The sequence below is a fragment of the Crocodylus porosus genome, unplaced genomic scaffold (genome assembly GCF_001723895.1).
Source record: "Crocodylus porosus isolate Cpor-Errol unplaced genomic scaffold, CroPor_comp1, whole genome shotgun sequence".
Lineage (NCBI taxonomy): Eukaryota > Metazoa > Chordata > Crocodylia > Crocodylidae > Crocodylus > Crocodylus porosus.
The window spans coordinates 8,908,386-8,924,505 of NW_017728925.1; the positions used below are offsets into that span (position 1 = coordinate 8,908,386).

The 16,120-nt window shown below is 39.2% G+C and overlaps 1 protein-coding gene across 2 annotated transcripts in view; it reads right to left on the bottom strand.

The window, feature by feature from the left end:
* CDK5RAP2 (CDK5 regulatory subunit associated protein 2) overlaps window positions 1-16,120 on the bottom strand; it is a 106,840-nt gene that overhangs the window by 66,975 nt on the left and 23,745 nt on the right. For both annotated transcript variants that reach the window (XM_019540655.1, XM_019540656.1), the window contains 3 exons: window positions 14,164-14,382; window positions 7,978-8,148; window positions 7,089-7,262 (listed from right to left, as the gene is read on the bottom strand). In XM_019540655.1, the coding sequence (XP_019396200.1) occupies window positions 7,089-7,262; window positions 7,978-8,148; window positions 14,164-14,382 (564 nt within the window). The remainder of the gene's footprint in view (window positions 1-7,088; window positions 7,263-7,977; window positions 8,149-14,163; window positions 14,383-16,120) is intronic.

The following is a 16,120-nucleotide window of genomic DNA, read 5'->3' on the forward strand; positions in this document are numbered from 1 at the left end:
CACCATGCCCTCCCAGGGTGCATGCAGGGACAGGAACCACCCTCCCTCCATGCCCCCCAAACGAGTTACTCGCAGCCCCGTCTTGTGCCCCAGGCATCCCAGCTGGGCAGTGTCTATCCCTGCCCCAACCCCACTCCCTTCAAGACTGGGGCCTCAATCTGCCCCTAACCATGCCCCTTCTCTCACAACACACTTACCAGCCTGGCTGCTCTCCACACTGCTGGGCTGCACTCCTGGCTGCCTGCGTGCTGCACTGTGGCTGCACACATACACAGGGTACTTATCAGCGACATTATCAGCCACATCAGCCAAAAAAAGCCAACTGGTGATGTCAATTTTCCTTATATCGATGCCAATCCGATATGGGACAGATGTATCGGTGTACCTCTACTTACAATATATATTTAAAAATCTATAACAAAACATCATGTAAATCATGTAGGCCAATTTAATTTGGATAACAGTTCTGCATGGATAATAAACACAGGGTATGTACAGACATTCACTGCACCTGATCTACAGTCACACCGCTTGGTTTACTTACTGTCCTGGGGTGGGGAGGTTCGGGGGACTGAAAATAGCCCACTCAGTTTTGGGGGAAGAATAGGAAGAACACAGCCCCAGGGCTAGGGGCGGCTAGGGGCACCTGTACTCCAAACTACTGCAGACATACCGAGCTAACACAGTCCTGACCTAACTTAGTTCTCCTCCTCCAGTGAACTAATTTAGATTGGGCTGACCATTTTTTGCCTGATTTAACCTTCCTGAATAGCTGCACAGTTCGGCACACAGACTGACCTAGGCCTAGTTTGGTCAAAATAAGTGTAATATCTGCAGGTACCCATTGTGATCAGACAATATTCAGACCATCATTTAAAGAAAAACTTAATTGCCGAAACAGTGCAGGAGGTAACTTGAATGAATATTCAGAAACTTTAACCTGCTCTAGGTAAATGTCTAAAAAAAAAAGCATAATCTTGATTACGGTGGATGGCCACAAAAATCTACAGAATTTTGATAAATGTCTAGATAAATATTTAGGGACTTTTACACATCGGATTCTGTTAACACACGAGGGAAGGTTTTGCTGGATAGTGTATGGAGAGAAGAGACTATTCTTTGCTGAATAATCCTCTCTACTATTGCAACAATTCAAAAGGGAAAAGATTCAGTATCTGTGTTTGGAAGCTTCCTCACTCTATTGGCTGAGGACTTTGCAACCAACAATAAAAACTATTGTGACAACTGAGCTGTACAAATATGTGGGAAGTGCAAAGGAAAGGTTCATTAACTTAGTAGGACTCATCCTTGTTATTGACAGATTTCAAAAGAATAAAGGAATACAAAGCACAAGCCAGAGGGAAACTAAAATCTAGAAGACAGGTAAATTACTAACACAAAGTACTAGTAGAATACAAAGACTTTTCATAGGTTGTGTAGATTTTTCTTGAAAACATAAAGAAGTACCATAACAGATGAACCAGTCCAAGTCCAAAGAATTCTCAGGTAAGACTCAAATTTCTTAAGGTTAGTCCAGGACCCTTTATTCCCAGAGTGAATATTACATATGACTTATGATTAGGCATTTAAAAAGGGATGAAGTCTCATTCAAGCAGTCCTAATCCCAAAATAATCCTGCGTATCCGTTACCAGGTGCCTACAGGTTTCTTCAGACATTCTTATTGCCAGATAATGGTAACGGGGTGACTTCTCACAGCTGAAAACCACACAACAGCACAGTTTCTCTGACAGAAGTTATATATTCAATCCTTATCTTTTTAGCCACCTCTGAACCTATATGTGCCTAATATGTCTCTGCAATATTAATGCATGTGATACAAAACTCTTTCCAAACTGAAAACTCTCTCTATGCCACTGCCAAGTTACCGTCCTCCTGGGGGGAAGACCGCATACAAGGAAAACATGAGACTCCCTGAATGATCTGTGACCATTATAACCCGTAGTTCAACAGAGAGTTGTCACGTGGAAACACGCTTTGGGTTCTATGAACACACTCATATTCATCTGGTATCAATATGTTGTGTCAAAATCTGTGTATAACATTGTTGATTTCAGAAATTCCTGCCAAATCTTCCTTTCCTGAATTACTGGAGGGCAAGGACTATTCTGAGCTACTTTTTCTTATACCTAAATATCTTGTGAGCAAAAGTTAGGACAATGGGCAGTTTCATTTGACCCCTAAATTCAACTAGCTAGCTAGAAGTTACTTGAAACTACGCAAAATTGTAAAAAAATGCTTTACTCCCACAGTATTTCTGAAAATCAACAAGGATGAAGAAACAAACAAGAACCATCATCTCTTTTTTGTGTATTATTACTGTCACTCCTATATAAGGTGTAGGAGTGAATTATTCTGATCAACTTCCCACAGATTTACAAAGAAAAAGGCAGGGATGTAGCCTACATACACTGTAACGCTGTGGGAGTTAATGAAACATTAAACCTCTTGACATACAGTGTTAGGGAAAATGTGTTAGAGGAAATAACTGCTAGACGTATAGGGCAGTCTTGTAGTGAAAGTTTTATATTCCAATATAAGGACGCAACCTAATCCATTACGGTCTGAATCTAAAGCCTGAAATTCTATCGCTAAAGAGACGAGCTAGAGGACTTGGAAAGTTATTTCCACTTTAAGCTTTCTTAAATGGCAAGTGATGGAAGGAAAGGGGGTATAGTTCTATACTAGGTAAATCAGCAGCATAATTGAATCTGATTTGCTCATGCACGCAAGGCGTTTTCAACAACGTCTGGGTCATTTTGAAAATCTCTGTAGGTTTTAGGCAGAATCAGTGACTGGAGGCTAGAACCTAGACTTTCCGTTAGCCCCAGAATGACGTGGCATCACCGGTGTTTGGTAGCTTCTTCCAAACTTGCACTGAACTAAGAGTTCTGCCATAAATAGTCAGAAGCCCCTACAAGTGAGACTGCTAAATGTCACTGAGCCATGTATCTTAAAAAGAAAGGTAATATTGTAATAGTCCCTACTGGAGACTTTTCTTGGGATCTCTCTCTTCCACGGTTGGAGATGTTATAAAAATGATGGCTTTAAGCATAGTCCCCTGTTGCTGCTCTGCAAAGGAGGAATAGATTACAAATACATATCAGAGGTGCTACTTCACTGGACAAACTTCTTTGAGCAGAGGTTTCTGGAAGCACGTGAATGGTATACTGCAGGGTGTCAAACTCTTGAAGGCTATCGGGCTGTCCACAGGCCGGGCCAGGCTCACAGACCTGTCACCTACAGGATCCAGCATGTCTTGTACTGGCCCTTCACGTCACGTGCATGCCAGGCAAGTCTTGCCTGCTGCACATGGGGCTGACTCAAGACACACATGTACCACCGTGGGCCTCATTTAGCCTGCAGGCCAGATCTTTGACATCTCTGGTATAATGCGTTGGTTCTGCTCATTTCAGTCATAGGCAGGGTAATGATGAGCAAACAGCTTATTCTAGGTGTGTGGATGGCAAGGACATCAACCTCAAAAAGATGGCAGTTTTCAGAAATGATGTCAGCTCATCTAAACCAGGGACCAAGTTACTCCTCTGGATGCATGTTCCTGCATCAGTTTCAACAAGACTGCAAGATACTGATTGCAATTTAGTAGCTAGCATGCAGGCAAAAAAAGGCAACTGCATCACTTGCAACAGCCTCAGCAGCTGTGCGTATTCTGCATCAGTTTCAACAGCTGAAAAACGTCTGCAGTACTGCAACACATGCATCAGTCTCCATTCTCAGGAAACGTATCAAATGCAATGCTCTGGCTACATCAATATCTTTGGTGCATTGACTATAATTCTGACTGCAACAAATTAAACATCACAATCGTATGCACATAGTATGCTTCAATTCCCTGATCATATGGTATTAACTCCCTAAATATTGAAGTAATTATAATAAAAGGCAAACAATGTACTGATGATACAGGAATTGCAATGTGTTTTGTGTCTGCAGAGACACCGGATTTACCTTGGAGTGTATCAACTAACTGGATTTCTTATTTCAGCATCAAACACTGTATAAGGTTGCTCACTTCCTTGGAAAGGTACATTATTACAGAAAGGTTACACTGTAATAACTAGGACTTCATACAAAATCAATTTAGAGCCGTAACGAATGCCACTAAGTTCCTACAGCATGTGCATTGTGTCAGTTAGCCTAAAGGACACAATAGGGCCCAGAATACAACTTAAAGACTGAGTAAGAGTGGGCTGTCTAAACTTTGTTGCTTTTCTTGGTACTAAAGTAAACTGCAAAAGGTCTGAACAACTCAGCTAAAATACATTTGTGTGATAAACACTCCCACTAAAAAGCTTGTTTGGAGAGAGTAATGGAAAAGGGTGTTATTAAGCACAGAAATAACAAGTTTTCTAAATTACAAGGCAGTCCACTGCACTTCTGCATTTACTAGTTGTAAAGCTCACGATGCCTCCTTCTGAGACTACGCAGATATCAGAAGAATCTAGCAGTCGCATGACTAACCCTAATTACCAGTGTTCATGTTTGCGCTCTCTAGCCCACTACTGTAGCTTGAAAATCCAAACTTCAACTAGAAAATGTTTTTTATTTCCTCCCCCCTGGCCAGTGCACCTGTAGAAATGCTTCAGATGTTGTTGCTTTTAAAATTTGTCTTCATATGAAAAAAGGTAAAAAGGTAATTGAGACAGAAGATTCAGCACCTCCTGGTTCAGTTTCTTAAACCTGAATGCAGCAGATAAGCTAGAAGAAAAGGTTTGGCTTCTTTGCTTTTGGGTGATGAGGCTCCAGCTGCGCATTTGCCGAGGTGGTACAGCACTGGAATGTCACCAAAGAGGCCAAGCCAGCCAATCAGAACGCAGCTTTAGGTAATCAGTGTCCAAAGGCTTATTATTAATGTACCACTATGGGATCCTACAGGGTCTGAGGATGGTGGTTGAGCAGAGAGGACAATGAGTTGTGATTAAGTATTGTTCTCAGTCACTGAGTGAACCAGCACAAGAGAATGGATTGTGATTATAAATTAGGGGTGGGTTATTGCTATGCATGGCTCCACTTGCCACTGTTCTCATTTCAGGCTGTACACTTAGAATGGGAGGAAGGTGAAGAGAGGGCGGTTAGTTTTTCATCTTCATTAATTCTATGCGATTTGCCACTCCTGTAGCATCTCACTTTTTCATAATGGTAGGAGCTATGTGAATACGCTGTAGTTGATTTCATTTGATGACTTTCTTTTGGAGCCAGCTGAAGAGGCAAGCCCTCTTTAACTAATCTTTTACAGGTTTTACTTTCTCTGCATGTAAGTTGGGAACATCCTATATCAGTTACATAACCAACAGTGATGTTTCTTTGGCTGTGTGGGTACTAATCATCCAGTCTGTATCAATCCATGCTTATATGCTCCTGTTTCATTTCCTGCTGGGTTTGCCCGGTGCAAACAGCATTGTCATGTGCAAAGCAAATGAATTCACCTCCACATGTGCTATTAATGCATGGGGTTTGCTGGTAGCTGCCCCACAAGCAGGACAACTGCCAGTGACCCCCCAAATGAGTGGGGAAGCAGAGAGCTCACCAGTCCTGGTGCTACTCAGGGAGCCGGGAGCTGAGCAACGCCAGGCCCAGGGACAGAGAATTCCCCCTTCCTCTGTGGCCCTCTGCTGGCGTGGCTGACCAGGAGCAAATTTGCTCCCAGGCAGCATCTACATAAGTGCTACTGCAAAGCAACTACTGTGCAGCTAATCTAGTAACTGCATTTACACGTACTAATTTACTGCACAGTAAATGCCACACACATGTAGACAGTGACACTTAACTTTAGTCTACTGCACAGATTAGTCTACTGCACAGAAGAGAGTCTCATACAGATGCACCCACAGTAAGTTACATATCTCAAAAACAAGTACAAAACATGTAGCTTGTGTTGCTTGGTTAGCTGGCTTCTGGTTTATTGCTGGTACCAAAGTACTGCAAATTGTAACTTATGATAACTTCAGTGTTTTGAACTTGGGTTTCTCATGAGGTTTAATTCTTTTTTTTATTTATACTGTCACATGACACCCATGTTATCCACCAATATTCATGCTTCAATACTAATTTCTCCTTTTCTTTTGCCTTTAGTACACATTTCTCTTCAGTGCAACTCGTTTTTTATTTCTACCTCCATCTCTTCTGAAACCAGCTACACAAAAACCTTCTCAGTGTTTCTGTCCCATCCTCTGACTCTACTGTGTATTTTCTCTCCTTCCCTTTTACAAGTATGCCTGGCTCCCTTCTATAACTCCTTTAGAAATACCCATGCTTCTTTCTTCAGTGAAAATTTTCAGCCACAGTAACTATGCAACTATTTGTCTGAACTGTGTTATACAGTATTTTTCCTACTAGTGACTTCTGACTATAAACAGTATGAAACAGAACCTTGTAATTTCACATAATTCATTAGTGTACAATAAAATGTATGTTCATGGCACTACCCATGCCATAACAACATACAGTCTTAGGAAAAAGCAACCAGAGATAGTATATGATGAGATGATTAATAAAGCAATGTTCCCTTTCCTCTTCCTATTTACAAGTGGCAACTGTTATCCAAATCATAGCAATCCTGATTTGAGTTAGTTACTGAGTTAATGACAGATTCCATTTCCCCCAGGCCAGTGAATATAAATGTATAGGTCACAACTTCTGCAAGGAGTGGTCACTAAAGGCGATTAGGGGGTGCTCATGAGGCTTTAAAATACAGTTGTAATGAAAAGCAAAGGAAGTGTTACTTTGTTTACTTCTCCTAAGGTCAACTGGTGTTTTTCAGCCCATCAGAACATGCAAAAACAATATATATAGGCCTACTGCTATCAGTGATATATTTTCCACAACTACATAGACTATAGATACAACCATGATTTTTTTTTCATTTCAAATGAGGAACTACCAATCTGAAAGTTGAGAAACTGCCTTATGTTATCTGGCAAACTATAATAAAACACTTGGATCCCATCTCTTTAAAATCAAAAGGAAAAATTTTCCACCAATTCCAATAGAAAGATCAGGTCCAGCGTTTGTATCTCATCTATAACAGCCAAGGTTAAATCAAACTCACCTCCACTTCTTTGACTATCTTGGCGATTGACCGTTCAGACTCAGCGGCACATTTTTCCTTTATCAATCCTTCATTCTTCAACTCAAGTTCTTCTTTCACTTTTAGAAGGTTTTTATAGTTATTTAAAAGATCCTGAAATTCCACCTCCTTTTCTTTAATTGTGCCATCAAGTTTCTAACAAAGCAAAATAAAGAATACAGAAAAAAACTCTGAAAACTTTTTCTAATTGTACTATTGTTAAAAAAAAAAAAAAAAAAAAAAAAACAATAGATACAAATTTCAGAAGACACATATTTTGGGGTCACATTGTTCATACTCTTTGTTGTCTGGAGAAGTCCAGCATGAGACCAAAATAGAAGCAAAAAATAAAAAACAAAACAGTAGTTGCCTGCATCGATTATCCAACTACCTCAATGGTAGTTAAGCACAAGTTCCAGGATCCTGTCCGTTATCCACAGACCAGGTTTGAGATGCACCATAAGCATGCCACTGATTTCCTTCCAGTGTACCTTTGCCCCATTTTAAAGGGAATCCTTTCTAAGGATGAGAAGGCATTTCACTGTCTAGCCCCAATCCTTAACCTCTAGTTTCCAGGGAACAAATTCCAGGCTGTGGATGCTTTGGAGCTTTCAAAGCATCTTGTTACAACAGCAGAACTTCTATGCAAGCATTGGATCCTTCTGCTCTATCACCCCCACCAGGTCCTAATAAGAAGTCTTGCTGAATGCCACATCTATGTAACTGTATATCTATTCGGTAAATACAGTATTACAAAAAGTGAAGGATTATCAGAGAAATCAACATTAATTTAAATACAAATGGGATTTTGTAATCGTTCTTCATATAAAAATCAAAAGATGTTTTTTCATTTTGACTTGAGTCTACCTACCTGAAGCAATAGATCCTTTTGATTGACACTGTCTGTTAGTTGCTTGATAACTAGTTCTTGGCTCTGTAACTTCTGATTGCTTTCACTCAAAAGAATATTGTAATGATGTTCCACTGCTTTTTCTTTCTCAATCATTTCACCATGTAATTTCTCTAGCTGATTTCTAAGGTCCTACAAAAAGTGAAACTGAATATTTAGTAAATCAGCTTTACAAAAAATTTAAGATTGACAACCTATGTCATTAGCTTAACTTCCCATTGCTTTAAATTACTCATATCATTGAATGTTCTAAAGAATAGATTTAAGCTACTGTCTTCTTCTTGACACTTTAAGAATAAAGTTAAAGAAATGAAACTTTTAAATGAGGTGTCAATACTGTCCTCTATAGATCTATGGTATTATTGTTTTAATGCCTTTCATACAGAATGACTGGACTCCAAGGCTGCCGAGGATCTCTCACATACTTGCTTTGTCATTGTCAGTCAGAAGGAACGTTCATTTCTGAATCAAAGCAATTTACTCCTTCACCAGAAATAGAGGAAAATTGCTTTAGTAGTAATTCAGGTTGTCATCTTTTCCTTCTCCTCTTATACAACAGGAATTCTTGCACTAAAATTTGTATTACTACTTGCCCTTATATTAACAAAAAGAACAGGAGTGTTCAAACCTTTCCCCTCCCCACTAGCAGAAACTTTAAACTACCAACCAGGAAAAAAAGGTTAGCCTTGTGATTACAGTACTGGAAGGGGACTCAGGAGACATAGGTTCAACTTGCAGCTCTGTCGAATATTTCTTGCACAATCCTAGGCAAGTTAGTTTATTTCTTCATGCTTTAGTTTCCCCTTAAAAACACTTCTTGTCTATTTTTAAGCTTTAAGGTAGGCCCTCTTTTTATTTTATTAACGTGCAGTGCCAAGTACCACGGAGACGTGATCTGGACTAGAGCTTCTAGACACTACCATAATTCAAATAATAATATTCCTTATTCTGCAAGCTACATTTCTATTTAAGCCAATGCTATTTTCTTTCTTAACCCTTATACTGTTCCTTAATTTAAAGATGTGGCTTTATGTGGGGTAAGACTTTAGACAAGCTGTGCTTCAAGCAATGATATAATAATCCCTTCTTCAATGTCTTCTATTAACTGCTAATAGCTCAGATCCAATCATGAGGCCAAACAACATACACAGGGAGCATTTGCAGAAGTGAGCTCCTACAAAGTACCTCTTATTAACATTTAGATTCTAGTGACAGAACTGAGGAGAGGAGCATAGGGCAAGGAAAAAATTAGTAAGAGTAACTTCATTCGTCATAGGCTTCCTCTCCCCCATCGCACTTCTCTTTCATCACCTCTCATGGGTTGCTGCCACGTAAAAAAAAAAAAAATCTATTTATTGTAAAGGAGGGTGTAGAACCTCCATTACCGGGAGTTTTAAAATGCAGGTCTAGCATGGGTTACATAGATAGGTGTGTGCCTGGAGCAGGGGGTTGGACTAGATAATCTCGAGGCCCATTCCAGGCCCATTATTCTTTGATGTTAAAGGGGGAAGGGTGGGAGGCTTTTGTTTTCTGCTAGTTTTATAACCTTTATACTTCACAGTAGGGCGAACTAAAATACTTGGGATAAGTATTTTATAGCAGAAACTAAGCAGGGACTTAAGATAACAGAAGAGCTGACTAAAATTGAAGAGATATAAAGTATATACAAGAATGTGTATACAATTATCTTCTCATAAAAGTTGGCTTTGGATAAGTTTTAGGTACATTTGTCTTCCATTTCTAGAAGTAGCAAAATATGGAGTATGAGTTTCAAATGTTGTGTATATCGCACAATCAGTAGTCACAATTAAAGTTAGTATTTAACAACAGTGAGAAGATAGCATAGATGTCTCTGAAGTGTAGGGAGATATTACTGGTGACACTTTAATTACAGTCCCTTTACTGTTGCATGCTATTTTCTTGATTTTATGACTTTGCATTATGCAGGTTCACATCAAAGCCTTAACGTTATTTTAATTGCTTTGGTGTTTTACTTCTATTTGCTTCATCCAAATTGTCATTTAAACTGCCTTTCTCCATATGTTAAATGTAGTTTTATTACTAGTCAGTTAAGAAATCACTAATAGCTGCTTCAAGGTAGACAATTGCTACGACTGAAATACTGGGCAAACTCATACCCCATTTCTACAAATTAGTTAATGCAGAGAGTCCTGTGGAGAACAATGGGGCAACTTGCATGAGTCGAACTATCTGAATAAGACTTGCAAGGTCAAACCCAAACTTGGTCCCAGCTTAAGATACCATCTGCATCACTTGCATTTGGGGGGTTGTGTATGTTTGTACTTTCATTTCATTATTACAGACTGCACCGTCATATGGAAACAGCACATTTCAGAGCTGCTTCAAGAGCCTTTGGTTCCATGTCATGGAGCTCCTAAACTGGGTCACATGTAGACCATGAACTGGAATTCGAAGATTAATTGAAATATGCTTTTCACTATACCTTCCAAGAGTTCCTTGCCTCTTATTTTTACACTAAGGCTTTAACAAATACATTGCTTATTTGACAGCTCAGACTTTAAATAGTTACAATCTGGCTCTTTTGTGTAACCCCAATGGAATCCAGCACTCCATATCTTTGACGAACACAAGTTAGAAAGTTTTATGGAGAGAAGCTGTAAGTATGCCTGGACAGAAAAAGAGATTGTGGTAGTAAAGATAATGGTACTGTTCCCTCCACAATATCAGCACCAGTATAGGTGTAAAAAAATCAGTCCTTGTGGAAGAAACGTAGGGACTCCTTGAGCGACACAGATGTTAGGGCCAAGGAAGGGGGAAGGGGGGGGGGAGGAATTGGACAGAAAAGGTGTAATCATTTCTAAAACAGAGGAGATGAAAGATTCTGTGGGACAGCCATTTTATAGATACTTTGGAAGCCCTTGCTTTGCCTATGAGAGCCCCAAATTTTTGCCAGACTAAGCCAGGATTGGAACTGAAAATTATCGTCTTTGCATGAGTTAGTTTGCTGTAACACACAAAACTATCCATCACTGTAGCAGATGGCCAATTTGAGTGGTCAATGAGTTCAAGCAAAGAGAAAGCCTATCAGTTTCTATACATTGAGTTGCAAGGACAATATAATACCTATATGCTCTCGTTTATGCACTGACAGCATATTTTCGCAATCCTTTCTGCAACCTCTCAGGGGACTTTTCTATGATTCATGATAGCTGAACTAAGAAAAAATGAACGTGAAACACTATAATGTTGGGTGAAGACTGGAGCAGGTGCCTCCCCCTCCTTGTCCGATAGAAAAACAGATTGGTGAATAATTAAAGCTTGAAGTGCCAAAAACCTCCCTTTCCATATAACAGAGAGAGCAGATGAGGTAAATTCTGGTTAACAAGTTTTTCTTCATTTCCCAACTAACTAATATACCTTAATCATGAATTTAGGCCAGGACAGAAAAGCTCTGTAAGATATTTCATCATCAAAGGCTGAACAAATTCTTGGATTTTAAGTTTTACCGAAGAAATCCTGAGACCATGTTTCTATATGCATATGCAGCATTAGGCACACGTGGCATTTTAAATGTGCTGATCTTTCCTCCTAGTCAGTTCTATAGGAAACAGCTTGTTAAATAAAGTTGCATCTCATCAGTTAGTAGTTTTAGCAAGTTACCAGAACTGATAATGATGCTGATCTAAAAAAAATGGCTCCCCCTAAGGAGATAAATCTATAGCTACAGAGGTGCCTGCAACTCTAAAGGGACTATCCGGGGGACAGGAAGGAGTGCGTTTTTTAAATAATCCTGTGAACAGCAGAGGTGCAAAACCAGGACAGAGTAGCCATTTTGAGGAGAATAGTTATGCCAATTATTTAGGGAGAAAATTTTTAGTCCCGTATGTTGCCAGTGGTTTCAAAAATAGATCCCATCCAAACAGGCTTGCACCTACATTTAATTTAGCTTCTGCCCTCATCGGTAGAATGAGGTAGACTTGTGCAAAAGTGGTGACCTGGCAAGTTCAGAATGGGAAAGCAGGGTGAAGGAACTTTGCTGGGTTTTCCTCTCTGTCACAGAACATCATAAGCCTGTCTCCCTATACAGTTCTGCACAGAAACAGATATCATTACAGTTATGCCGTGCGAAAGATCGTAAAAAAAAAAAATCCTAATAAAAAACTGGAAACAGCCGAGATGGCATCTAATTAAGGATTTGGAGGAAGAATGTCTCTGCCTTCCACAACCATTTTCTTAGGTTTAGTTTTATAGACTGATATACAGTTAAATAGACGTATCTGAAAACATTAACAGAACAGCATCTTTAAGGCTGTTCCCATATAAAGTTTGCATCAGATCACTAAAAGTGGTTTTCGATTTGTCAGAGCGCAAAATATCATAGTACATTTTTTACTCCCACATACCACCTATTTAACGAGTAACATTTCACAGGCACTGCTATATCCAAATGTACTTGCAGCTCTGAAATTGAAGCAGCCATTGTGCAAGGAATGGAAGATAGGTCAAGGATGTAATTTTTAGAAGATTGCTCGTCTTTTGGCAGAGACATTTTTCCCCAAGGAATTAATCATTTACATGAGGAACTTGGACAGAACAGAGTTGAATAGACATTTGTAATGGCTCCAACTTTGAAGCCCCCTGAATCCTGCCTTTCCTATTTAGATTTATATGCTAGCTTCCTTAAAAAAAAAAAAAATGAAAGAGGGTTTTGAATAGAAAAGAGAGTTAAAAGTAAAATGATGTAAATCAATAAAAGTATGCTTTTTATGACTGCTGTACTGACAGGAGTCATCTGCTCTTTTTCCTAACCTGAATACCCAGAAGAAATTTCAAGGAACAGCATGCATTAAGATACCATGATGGCAGCTTAACCACACCTGATATCCAACCAAAGCTGTAACTCAAATAACTAGATCTTGTCGGTGAAAATACTATGTTTGTAAGGAAACAGACCCCTCTACTGGATTTATGTAATATTGCAGGAGACCAACTGCAACTTTCATCCAAACCTAGTACATTGAGAGGTCCTTGCTTAATAAATAGAATATAAGGCTGAAAAAATAGCATTCGCCACCAGAAGTTGTTTTAACACGGAGCATATCTTAACAGATGCCCTTACGTGGTTAGCCTCTGCTAAAACACAACTCTTCTTGTAAAACTAACCATGATTAAATCTGCTTAATGAAACCTTTTTTTTTCTTTACAAGTATAAGCTCATTCTGTCTTATGTTATTCAACATGGTTCCAAGTAAATCTTATTTAAAAGGCAGTGCCAAAGCTGTTACAAGTCAACCTTCCCTAACTAAGAGAGGAGTTCGGTTCATCCCTTTGGTTGATGCTGCTGCTACAGCTGAAGAACCTGGTCTTTGCTCAAACAGGTGGTGACAGGACTTGAGTAAAATCCATGTGACAAGACACAGGGGAAGAGGAAAAAAGTGTGCTTTAAGACAGGCATTCAGTACAGCTCATCTTTAACGTAAAAAGAGGAAACCTGATCTTTCACCTTGCTGCCATGCTTGCTGAAGCTGAATGTGCTGATCCTGACATTAAAGAAAGGTGAAAGGTGCCAAACATCAAATAGAGAGCAGCAAAGAAATTAATGAACAGAGCTAGTACTTGAGGCTCGCTCTGTATCGTGACTAGCCAATCCTTTGCTCTTGAGGTTTTACAAGTAGGAACTGAGATTGAAGAGTACAGGGTTTACAGAGAACAAGGTGCACTAGTAATAGCAAGTGGGAGTTTGGTTCCCAGTGGTAACCCCTGGCTAACTCATTCTGACATTACATCAGTGGTGAAAAAAAAAAAAAGTTTAAATCTGAGCAATGTCATTTAAGATAACTTACAAAATATATTTAGCCTGACAGGTATAGTATGATTGTTATAAAATATACAATACTAGAGGAGCTAGAGATTCCACCCGTAGCAAGACTGAAGTTGAACTTTTCCATTTCCTATTTTATGCAGGACTCAACCACAGGCCAAATTAAAAATCTTCAGAATGTGTTCCAGTCAGCTAGAACAATTTAAGGACAGGCAAAACACACACCACTTTTGGGCTTTATCCTTTGAACAGTGAATTAATTCATTACAGAGGAAAGGACATGCTAGAAACTGCATCGGCTCTATTAAAACTTTAAAAAGGTAGGGAAAAAATGTGATAACAACATTAATGGTTTTGTCGCATCTGCTCTTCTGGAGTTGAGCTTCATCCAATTCCCTTTCCATTTTCTCTCTTTCTAGATTCAAATCATTTAGCTCTTGATCAGTCCTCTTAATCCTCCGTTGTAGTTTACGATTCTCCGTGTCTTTTGTCAGATTTTCTGAACGCAACTCTGCTAGGAGGGCCTCTTTTTCCATCAAGAGCGCTTGATAATCTTCAGCCCCCTAGAATAAAAAGCAACATTCATAGTATATAGTTATTTCACATGGCTGGAAGCCTATACTCCTACCTACTTTTCTTCCTGAACTCCCTTCAATAGTTTCACCTTTAAACTGAAAAACACAGTGCAATCTCAATTTCCCAAATAACATGGGAAATACATCAAATAGTCTCTTGATTATCTAAAATAATGTGATAAAAGGACTCCAAATGAGATCTAGGATGGGATAACAAGAATTCTGAATAATTAATGTTTAAGAAATAAAGTCCGAGCTGCAGAAAGTACAAAGTGAAAATGAAATTATTTTGGGGGCTTAGGGAAAGAATAATAATGCATAAAGCTTTTCATCTTTACATCGCTGGTTTGACTTTGGTCAAGTGGTTACCAAGTTAAGAGCATGCTGCATATATGAAGACAAAAATATGGTCTCTGTCTGCTTAACATCACGCACACTATTACAGTCAGCTTCCTTACTGAAGATCACAGCACTGAACACAGCAAAGGAATGGGACATGGAGCCTGACCTACTCGCACTACTGGGGGAGGGCACAGGGGCTTCTAAGTCAAGAATGAAAATACTTGGCAGGATAATGAAAAGAGAAAGGCTTGGCCTGGCTCCCACTTTGCTGTGTTGGTTCTCTAGACAGGAGAATTTAGATTTCAATTTAACTTCGGACCTTGTAGAGAATAACGTGCATTTAAAACGGGAAGCGTGAGGGTTGTAGATCTCCAAATAAGACTTTACTTGTATAAAACTGAAATAATGAAACTCTTAACCCACCTATTTACTCAGATGCCAAGATTTAAAATGGATTTAAAAGACATTTTTTATTTAACCCTACTGATGGCGTTTTGTTAGTTTTCTTCAGTTTGCATGGCATGTCTTTGATGCATCTATTCATAAAGCAATACTAATTTTAAAGCTGCTGTTCCAGTACACTACAACTGACGCATTTCAATCCAAAAGCAATGACGGAGGTAGTCACAATGATGCGAGCCATTCAGAAAAATCTGATGCACCGACATTAGCGCATCTAACATGTCCCATAGCTTTCCACTCCGCTCATGAAGAAGACCAGACTATCACGACAGAATGTCATCAACTTCTTCCTCTATAAATGTTATTTTAGTTACTCAAGTTGAAAAAAACACTAATAAATCATTATCAAGACAAATCCAAAAACACAAAAGCAAATACATTACTCAAGTTGTGGATTCCAATTCTCATTTTATGAAGCGCCTACTATTTCACAAAATAAGGCCTTTAGAGTGCAGAACTACCCTTCCTCCTCTGCCCACATGGAAGTGTTATTAAATCACTGTTTTCTAACAAATGTTCCACTGTTTTCTAACAAACATTTCACATTATTACAAAAAAATAAAATAAAACCCAAACAAGTCTCACGCACCCACTCCCAGTCTGCTAATGAAGAAGAGACAGCTGTGTGCTGTCACTATACTTACGGCAATACAACCCCAAATGTTGCATTGTCTCCCCTAGTGGTCTCACATACATGGAGAGAAGCAATAATCTAGCCCTGCAAAATCCCTCAAGAGGCATTTCCTGGTGGATGAAAAAGCCAGGAAAGAAAAAGTAATAAGAAAAGCCACTAAAACAACCTCCCCCATCATGGTACAAATTGGTGTCACTATGCACACTAAGTTTCACTCAACATTTCTGAGATCAACAAACCGAGTCCGAAATAGGGGTTTAATTTTGGAGTTACCACAATAATGTTGGC